The following is a 10,517-nucleotide window of genomic DNA, read 5'->3' as shown; positions in this document are numbered from 1 at the left end:
CACATGATATCATCTTTAATGGATTAGCATGGACCAACTTAGGATCCAATTTATAATTCTAAATTTTTGGTCCCATTTTGATTGCTTCACAAACAATGAGACAATCAAACAAACTCAATGTATGATTCCCCTTTTTTTTTTTTATGGTGGTCCCTTTTTAATTTTTTTAATTTTTTTAATTTTTTTCTTATGTGCGGCTCAAAAATGAGAAATTATATATATATATGACTTTTATTTGCTTTTAATTAAAAAATATTATTAAGAAACTAAACTATTGGTTGGTTTTTATTTCATTTATTTGGGGAAATAAAAATAGGATATAAATAAAAAAAATTTATATTTTAATAAAATTTGTGAATTGACTTTCAATTATAAAGATATATAAGTAAATAAAATCATTCTGCAAGGACAAGAGTTGTACTTTATTTCTCATATTTTTCAATAATATATATGGGATTTTATGAGGGTATAGTAGTAATTATGTACTTTTACAAGGAGAAAAAGCAAACAATATATTTTTTTATAAAAAATATATCTTAAGACTTAATTAGAAATTTTTGATAAATAATTAATTATAAATTAAAACTAAACATATATAGAATCGAATAACAATTACATTAAAATTGCATGCCGAGAACAAGATGCGAGTTTGAGGTTTGTTAGAATATTTTGTATTCAATATATTTATTTTTATTTAAATTTAAACTCACTTTTGAGTTTATATTCTATTCGATCCAAAATATAAATAAGATATCACATGTTTTTTTTTATATTTTATAATTTGTTATATTATATATTATTCTTTTATAATGTGAATAAACCAGCTCAAATACACATAATTTTATTATTACATTGTTAACCATTAAATTTTTTTAATTTTTTTAATTTTTTAAGACTATTACTACAGTGCTAAATAATTAAAGTTTTAAAATATATTAATAAGAAAAAAATACAAATATAAATTTAATTTTTAATTTTTTTAAAATATATATTCCTCCACACACATATATATATTGGATAATAATCAAACAAATCAGCAAAAAATTTTTTTTCTAAATTTTTTTATTTTAAAAAAAAATTATTTAGTCGGAAAATTCGTTTCCCTTTTATTGTTGCGTTTCCCACACTGAAATGGGAAACGAGTTTTGGTAGAGTTAGAAAAACAAAAAGGTGTCGCCTTTTTCCACCTTGTTCCTCTCTCTCTCTCTCTCTCTTTCTCTTAAAAGTTTCGAGTTTTGATTAATTGGAACCAACCTCAGCAGTGTGGAAACCCTGGCGGATCCACGGATCGACACGAGGTCATCGACGTTGCGGAGATCCTGCGGTTTCCGAGATTTGCGCTCTTTTGTCCTTGTTTTTGTGCCAAAATCGATCCATTTCTTGCTCTTCTAGTCGAGTTTGATGCCGGGTTGATGCTTTTTGATGTTTTGCATTGTTGAAGGGGTTTGCTTGCTTGTTTCGTAGTGATTCGTAGTGATTTTCGGTCCACGATTGAGGTTTTCGTGGTTTAGATGATCTTTTGTGAAGCGAGATCCTTGCTTCTTTGTCTTATTTTGTTTTTTTGGGGTGTGGATTGGAGTTTGTGTGTATATGAATTGGAGTCGGAGGTTAGTTTTTTTGATTTGATCCGAACTCGGAGGAAAAACGGTCAAAGTCGCCTTTTTTAGGAGTTGTAAAGAAGGAATTTGATGTTCTCTTGAGCGATTGTTGGAGGGCATAAGAAGCAGAGGATTTTGGTTTTGTAGTGTTTGTATTAGTAATAGTAGGAAGAAGAATGGTGAGCAGCTCCTTGTTTCACTGTAGAAAGCATTCATGGCCTCCGGATGAATATGTTAGCAGGGCCACGTTGCAGTTGGTGAGTCTTCTTTGGTTCTCTTGAACTTTAGAACTTTGATCACCGTGATATGTTGGTTGTGAATTTGGTCCATGATTGGTTGTAAGACACAGTTGAAATTTTGCATATGGATTTTTCCAATTCAGTTCATATTATGACTTTTTGATTCTTGTTTCAATATTTAGATTTCTGAACTAGTTGGATGAATCTTTTGATCTGGAATGTTGAAACTTGAAATTCTTTTATGATGTTTATTTTGGTGCATTGTTGTAGTTGGACTTTGATGGTGCTGCTCCACCAGAGCAGGCATGGAGAAGGAGGCTGAACAGTCATGCTAACAGACTGAAAGAATTTAGTGTGACGTTTATGGAGGCGATGAGAATGGTACATAAGCTTATCTCAAACTGCAACTAATGTGTGGCGCTTGTTTTGAGATTGTGAGGTTTTTCTTTAATCAATGAATCCACCTTTCTCTTTGGATATTCAGTTGGGTCTCGGAGTTCGGCTGTGGTCATATGTCAGGGAAGAAGCTTCTTATGGCAGGGTAATCTACTTATTTTTCTTCATTATCTTAATCTCATATAATCGTATGTCCCTTACATTCTAGTTACAAAATGTACATCAGAATGCTGGGACTTGATTTCTTGTTGCACAATTGAATATTGACGATTTGTTTTCCTTTCAGAAAGCACCCATTGATCCTTTCACTCGGGAAAGATGCAAACCCTCAGCCTCACAAGGAGTTCCTCTTGGAGGAATGGGGTAATATACTGCTTTTGAAACTTTTAATTGCTACAGTTGGTGTTTTAGTGATTCAAGTAATCCTTTTGCAGAAGTGGCAGCATATCTAGAGGGTTTAGAGGGGAGTTTAAGCATTGGCAAATTATTCCTGGTTTGTGCGAAATGTCACCTGTTATGGCAAACCAATTCTCGGTAATTTCCATCACTTTATCTTTTGATAAGTTATTACTTGCTCCACTCTGTAAGTGGTATAAGTCTTGTCAAGGTTATTCCTCTATTGTTAATGCATTGCATAGATGGCAGTATGAGGGGTAGTAGTCTTCATTGATATTGTGGGGACCTGGGTATGGAGGTTTGATATTGAATATTTGCTATCCATACTCTATCAAATTTTTTAGCTTTTTCCCTCATGATGAAGTAATGGAACCGTTATGAGATAACCTTCCATTTTATGAACCAGGGCACACTGATGTGGTTAATCTAGGTTTGATTTGTTGTTGGTATATATGCTGTCATAGTTTACCATTTGTGCATCTTGGGTTACATTTACTATATGCATTCTATGATGCTGATGTCTTTTTCTTGTTGAAAGTGATTTGGACTATCATAACAGAGTGATGTAGTGCATGATATAAGCATCACATTATTTTACACATTGTATAACGATTGGCAACTCACTGATGGACTTTATAATTTCTATTATGGTGCAGATTTTCATATCTCGAGATGGAGGAAACAAAAAATATTCGTCTGTTTTAGCACCTGGCCATCATGAAGGGATAAAGTAGGCATCTATGTTATTTCTTATCAATCTATAATTTTAATTTGCTATGGATAGTTTGGCTATTTTTTTAGTCTGAAAGAAACCAGCCCAACTGTCTATTAGTGAATTTTGAGTCGTTTTGTTTGTTTTTTATTTGAAGTTTTTTGAACCTAAGTTGGATGTGCTTCATCCTTTCAATTTTTAAAATCATGCTGCCAAATGTTTAGAACTGCTCCTCCGACTTATGAGTTCCCTTCATACTGCTTGTTTTGTATGATTTACTACAATTGCTCTTACAAATAATTTGTGTCTCCATTAATACAAAGACAGTAACTATATAAATCTTTGCTTGTTTTATTTTCAGGAAAGTTTGGTGATAAGGGCATATCTTCTTGGGATTGGAATTTAAGTGGCCAGCATTCCACTTACCATGCTTTGTTTCCAAGGGCATGGACTATCTATGATGGTATTTTTCCCAGTATTTTGTCTGTTATACATGCAGAGACTTTCATGAGCTTATTGATGACACCCACATGGCTACTGTTTTATTTTTCTAGGTGAACCGGACCCAGAGCTGAAAATTTCATGTCGTCAAATATCACCATTCATACCTCATGATTACAAGGAGAGCAGTCTTCCCACTTGTGTCTTTGTTTACACTGTATGTATGTTAAATCTGGATATTGTGTTTACTCTAGAACTCTTTTCTTTGAAGTTCAACATTTCTTTAGTTGAGTTTGTACTCACACCGAATTAGGATCCTCTTCTGTAGCTAGTAAATACTGGGAGGGAAAGGGCAAAAGTCAGCTTGTTGTTTACCTGGGCGGTATGTGTAACTTCTATTCCAACTTCTTTTCATATACATCTTTATAGAAGTTCCTTCTGTCGCAATTATTTTTTTCCTTGCCATTTTTTTTTGTTGGTCAGAATTCCATTGGAGGAGTCTCACACCAAACTGGAGATCATGTCAATGAGCCATTCATGTCAGTTCTCGTGCTGCAATTTTTTGGACTCAATTAGCTTTTGTATTGTTGCATTTCTGATTTTTTTTCATATTTTTTATGCAGTGGAGAAGATGGAGTGTATGGGGTGCTTCTACATCACAAGTAAGTTTGTTGACCCTTGACTGCTCTATTTTGATGGTTGGCTGTTAGAATTTTCATAGGTTACCAATGGGACGGAATGCCCAATAGGCTCCCGTCTTCCCCATCAAATAGAGAATGTGCTGGATGCGTTTTGCTTTCTGTGATTTACACCTGAAAAGCTTGACCTTTTTCTTCATGTAATTAGGCTTTGACTGGGCTGGTTTCAGGTGCATAGAAGCATCAGCCTAGTTATTTTAGGATTATACTGGATTGATTTAAAATCATTGTCTTAAGCTGAGCCCAAGCAAAACAAATTTTGGGCTTGAACATGGACAATGAATTCTGTCCTGAAAAATAAGAAAAAGTTGACCTTTGAGAGCAGAACCTGAGGGTGATAATCTGAGTTCTTGAGCCAAATCAAAACTTTGAAGCAGATGTGTCTGGTGCATTGGAAGTCCCACATTTTGTTTAGTTTTTGTCACAAGAAACATTTTAATTTGGGTTTTTGTTATTATGCTTCATCACTGTACTTGCCCTGCTGATATGTCTTCCCCAAAGTAACCATGCTTGGCTGGAATTATGTAGGACTGCCAAAGATAATCCTCCTGTTACTTTTGCTATCGCTGCATGTGAAACCCAGAATGTTAATGTGACAGTATTACCCTGTTTTGGGATGTCTGGAGAAACTTCTGTTACTGCAAGTGATATGTGGAACACTATGGTGCAGGTAACTGATTTTAATATTTTACGTGTGTTTTTGTTTCATTTTATCCAGCAGAAATCTGTGTAGTCCTAACTATTCTGCAAATTTTCCTGAAACATCACCTGCTTTAGAGTCCATAACTTGTTTTTCTTTGGTACTTGAACTAATTTGTTGTAATCCTTTTAGGATGGGCAATTTGATCGTGCAAATTTTAATGCTGGGTGTAGTATGCCATCTTTGCCTGGCGAGACACTCTGCGCGGCAGTTTCAGCCTCTGCTTGGGTTGAACCTCATGGAAGGTGCACTGTTGCGTTTGCTTTGGCCTGGTCTTCACCTAAAGTAAAGTTTCAGAAGGGATGCACTTATCACAGGTAGTTTCTATATCATAGATGTTGAACACTAAAATGCAGTGTTTGTCTTATGACCTCTCTTTACATATGCCGCCCCCTCATAGGGATGCACTGCAAACCAAACTTCTGTCAAATTCAAATTTCAAGCTAGCACTTGTTTTATTATTTTTCCTTTTATACTTCATATTTTGAACCCTAGTAAGCTCAGATTCTCTATTCCCATTTTTGCAGGAGATACACAAAATTTTATGGAACTTCTGAAAGTTCAGCTATTAATCTGGCACATGATGCATTGATGAGTATGTATTTTTGTGGCATCTTTGTTACAGTGATATTTTACAATTTTATTTTGCATTTGAAGCCATAAATCCTTAATAAACTTTTGTTTGACTTCTTTTTTATTTTTTTGGATCTCATGTTGAATATAATATGTGCATTGTCAATCTTTAAACTTACTTATATCAATGATTTATTTTCAGGATATAAGTGGTGGGAAGAAGAGATTGAGAAATGGCAAAATCCTATACTCAAGAATGAAAACCTTCCAGAGTGGTAATTTCATTGCTTCAAAATCTAATAAGATGTTTGCCCTTGTTAGCTAAAGTCATTCTTGTAACCTTAAAACATATCAATATGCATGGTGAATATTTTGAGGCTTCTCTTATTTCTTATCAGAAACTTTAGAGACATTTATAATGATATAAAATTATATTTCTTGTGAAGAAAAATTTAATTTTACAGATTTGAGTATATTGGTTCTTATGCCACTGAAATGGTTGCAGGTACAAGTTTACTCTTTTCAATGAGCTTTACTTTCTGGTTGCGGGCGGAACAATTTGGACAGGTATTGTTAGATTTGTCAAACCACCTGTTTTGTCTCAATATATTCTGTTTTTAGTGCTTCTATGTGACAAAACTAAATGACAGCAACTCGCATATTGTATTATCACATCAAGATTTCTTCTGAAAAATTATTTATGATTTTTTCCTACTGGGAATGATAATTTGTTATATGTCAATGCAGATGGTGAACCACCAGCCGCGGAGGATAGATCAAACAACGGCTCGCATCATAAATCAACCAAGAAAGATGGAAGATCAGGGATCAACAAAAAATAGCCGTTTGGATCTAGTTGCAGGGCATGCCACTGCATATAGTGTAGAAAATGATGATGAAAGAGTCCCTACAGTACCTCTTTTCGAAACAATAGGTCGACATTAACTCAGGACTACCATCCTTTTCTTAATCCACCGTCTGGTGATGAAAATGTCGGGAAGTTCTTGTACTTGGAAGGAGTGGAGTATATCATGTGGTGCACATATGATGTGCACTTCTACGCATCATTTGCCCTTCTCGATCTCTTTCCCCAAAATTGAATTGTCCATCCAGCGTGATTTTGCAAGAGCTGTGTTGTATGAGGATAGAAGAAAAGTTAAGTTCCTCGCTGATGGTAGGTGGGGTATTCGGAAAGTGAGAGGCGCCGTTCCTCATGACTTAGGAACACATGATCCTTGGCAAGAAATGAATGCATACAATATTCACGATACAAGTCGATGGAAGGATCTTAACCCGAAGTTTGTCCTTCAAATATATAGAGATTTTGCTGCCACTGGTGACATGTCTTTCGGACGGGAAGTTTGGCCGGCAGTTTGTGCTGCTATCGATTACATGGAACAGTTTGATCAAGATGAAGATGGTCTCATTGAGAATGATGGTTTCCCTGATCAAACCTATGATGCTTGGACGGTTCATGGGATCAGTGCTTATTGTGGATGTCTATGGCTTGCTGCACTTCAAGCTGCCGCAGCTATGGGTCAACGACTCGGAGATCATGCCTATGCTGAAAAATGTAAGATTAAATTCCTCAAAGCCAAAGCTGTATTCGAAACCAAACTATGGAATGGTTCATACTTTAATTATGATAGTGGGACAAGCAGCAACAGTCGATCTATTCAGGCAGATCAGCTAGCAGGGCAATGGTATGTGGCATCCTCCGGGTTGCCCTCACTTTTTGATGAGTCTAAAGTCCGAAGCACTCTTCAAAAGATATTCGAGTTCAATGTAATGAAAGTGAAAGGAGGACGAATGGGAGCCGTCAACGGAATGCATCCTAACGGAAAGGTTGATGAGTCCTGCATGCAATCCCGGGAGATTTGGACGGGCGTGACCTATAGTGTCGCCGCCAACATGCTTCTTGCTGGGATGGAGCATCAGGCATTTACTACTGCTGAAGGTATTTTTACCTCAGGCTGGTCTGAAGAAGGATTCGGGTGAGTTTCACTTTTCTCTATCATCCTTTACTCAACTCTTATCACATTTTTCTTTGACCGAATACTTTGAAATATGTTCTGAATGCGAAGATTGCCTTAAAAGTTGGTTTACATTTATTTGTGTATACATTCAATTGAAGTTCTTGGTGGTGTTCTTATGAATTTGCAGGTACTGGTTTCAAACTCCGGAGGGATGGACAACAGATGGGCATTATCGGCTCCTTGATTTATATGCGTCCTCTCGCAATCTGGGCAATGCAATGGGCATTGTCACCTCCCAAGGCAATACTCGAAGCTCCGAAAATAAACATGATGGATAGGATATATGATTCACCGTTCGCCTTAAGAGCTCTAAATGAAACCGGAGTACGAAAAATCGCACCCTAAGAGCAGTTGCTTTAGTAATACTGTTTTTTTCCACTGCGACTGCTGATTAATTCTCAGTAGTCTTTACCTAACCTTTTCTTTCGCCTCCATTAACCCTTTGAAGAAAAACCCGGGTTTGGAGTTCTTTTGTTCTTTTTATTTTTTTCCGTAACGGTTAACATTGTATAGTTTTTACTGCAGGGATGAGTCAAAGCGGACAATTATGTTAATCGGTTTATCGAATTATTGATAACATTCGGCATATCATGAAATTTCATGAGATTATTTGGAAAGTTAGAAATCATTTGGCACAACAACAAAAATATACTCGGTACATTGGATCTGGTTTTGTGCATAGGCCTCCATGGTACCCTCTTGTTGTGCATGTTTGTATGCATTCTGAGTCATTACTGCACAGTCCTTGGCAGAATTCATATGGTGTATTCAGCTTCTTATCCTTGGCTTCACCTGATAAATATTGCATTGTTACACTTTCAACTAAATCATTAATATATCACAATATGTTTTTTGCGACGTCTTCAGAAAATAAATCTACGGATGCCCCCACAGCAACCATTAAATCATTGATCTCATTTCTAACTCCAGAGGTGGGTTAGTGATGCTAACCCCACCTCCAAGGTTAACTTTATAATAAAACAATAACTGTTAGATCATCATCTAGCAGTTGTTGTGGACGCCACTAGATTACCAGTCCTCTTCATATATGTATATATATATATAATAAATTTAAATATAAAAAAATGATTTATTATATTTTAAAATTTATGGCTACGCTCATAATAACCGAGCGGTTAAAATATTTAACTTATGCTGTAAATGGAGAGTTAGATAAATAAATCTACGGACGTCCCCACAACAGCCATTAAATCACTGATCTCATTTCTAATCACAAAGGTGGGTTAGTGATGCTAACCCCACCTCCAAGGTTAGCTTTATAATAAAACAATAACTATTAGATCATCATCTAGCAGTTGTTGTGGACGCCCCTAGATTATCGGTCCTCTTCATATATATATATATATATATATATATATATATATATATAATAAAGTTAAATATAAAAAATAATTTATTATATTTTAAAATTTATGGCTACGCTCATAATAATCGAGTGGTTAAAGTATTTAACTCATGCTGTAAAAGGAGATTTAGATCTTCCTCTTAATGCATGCTTGAAGGCTAAATAGAGTGTATAATGGTTTGTCCATGTTAAAAAAACAGAAAAATTTGTAAAAGTGAGTAATTATTAAAGTACTCTAATATTTATTGGTTTTATATATTTGTAGAAAATATTTTAATTTGCTTATATAATTTTTTGGTTAAGATTTGACTTCTAAATTTTATTTAAAAATATAAAATATATGGATTTTTTTTACGAAAATGAATGAAGAGAAGAGGGTAAAATTAGTTAAGATTTTTTTTTAAATTTGGAAGTATATAAGTAAATAGGAATCATTTGTAGAAGAATGAAAGCAAATGTCATTTTTAGACAGCATGCAAAAAAAAAAACCTATGTGTGTGTATATATATGTGTATAAAACATGTTTAATAATTTTTATTTGTTTGAAAATCTCTATTATTAATAAATCTACTGGTATATATATATATATATATATATATATTTTTGTGAGGATGTTCTTGAAGGAGAGATGGGATGGTATGGTGTTTATAAACTATTTGAATGCAATTAAAGCAGATTATATTGGCAATAGATTATGTTTAAATTTGTCTGATTTTTTGTGATTTAATGAGTAATTATATTAATTCAGTGAATAATTGTGTTGAGATTTAGATATTATATATATATATAGCATTTAATTAAGAAAATACTTGATTTTTGGGATTTTGATTGTGTTTTTTCTTGGATATAAAATGATATGGAAAATAAATTACTTCTAAATTTATTGGATTTTGTTGTCACTTTTGCCGAATAATAATTCAATGGATATTTTTTTATTATTTTTACAATCTAGATGAAATTTAAAATTTATAAACTATATACATTGCATTTAATTAAGTGATTTTTTAGAGTTTTATTTAACTTTAATTTTGTGCTGTATTGACTATAAAAAGAAGGCAAATTCACAACCATTTATTCATTTAAATTTGAAAATTGATAATAAAAAATTATTGTAAAGAGTTGTGTCCATGAAGCAAGTCATGCTTGTCTTCTTCTACATGGCTTTCATCTTCTCAGCTCACTATGGTATGATTATATTATTCTATTTTTTTCATATATATATATATATATATATATATATATGTATAATTATTTTATTTTTCACAAATTATTTTTCGAATAAAAGCAAACAGTATTCCAAAAAAAAATTTTGTTTCACTTTTTCAAAATTCTATAAGGATTAATTATTATTTTTTTTTCAAT

The 10,517-nt window shown here is 33.7% G+C and overlaps 1 protein-coding gene across 1 annotated transcript; it reads left to right on the top strand.

Moving 5' to 3' along the window:
• The first annotated feature begins 1,207 nt into the window (after positions 1-1,207).
• Positions 1,208-8,242, top strand: LOC120275516 (non-lysosomal glucosylceramidase). The gene is given in 20 exon segments (XM_039282125.1): positions 1,208-1,855; positions 2,108-2,218; positions 2,322-2,378; positions 2,520-2,596; positions 2,668-2,767; positions 3,286-3,363; positions 3,708-3,804; positions 3,896-3,999; positions 4,111-4,164; positions 4,266-4,321; positions 4,406-4,444; positions 5,009-5,150; positions 5,313-5,497; positions 5,708-5,775; positions 5,956-6,028; positions 6,259-6,320; positions 6,501-6,838; positions 6,840-7,747; positions 7,917-7,965; positions 7,967-8,242. Coding segments are annotated over 20 exon segments (2,847 nt in total). The 5' UTR covers positions 1,208-1,774; the 3' UTR covers positions 8,135-8,242.
• Positions 8,243-10,517: the final 2,275 nt, after the last annotated feature.

The sequence above is a fragment of the Dioscorea cayenensis genome, chromosome 14, assembly GCF_009730915.1.
Source record: "Dioscorea cayenensis subsp. rotundata cultivar TDr96_F1 chromosome 14, TDr96_F1_v2_PseudoChromosome.rev07_lg8_w22 25.fasta, whole genome shotgun sequence".
In the NCBI taxonomy this organism is placed as follows: Eukaryota; Viridiplantae; Streptophyta; class Magnoliopsida; order Dioscoreales; family Dioscoreaceae; genus Dioscorea; species Dioscorea cayenensis.
Note: the sequence above shows the minus strand (reverse complement) of the source record. Positions and strands in the feature narration are given on the sequence as shown.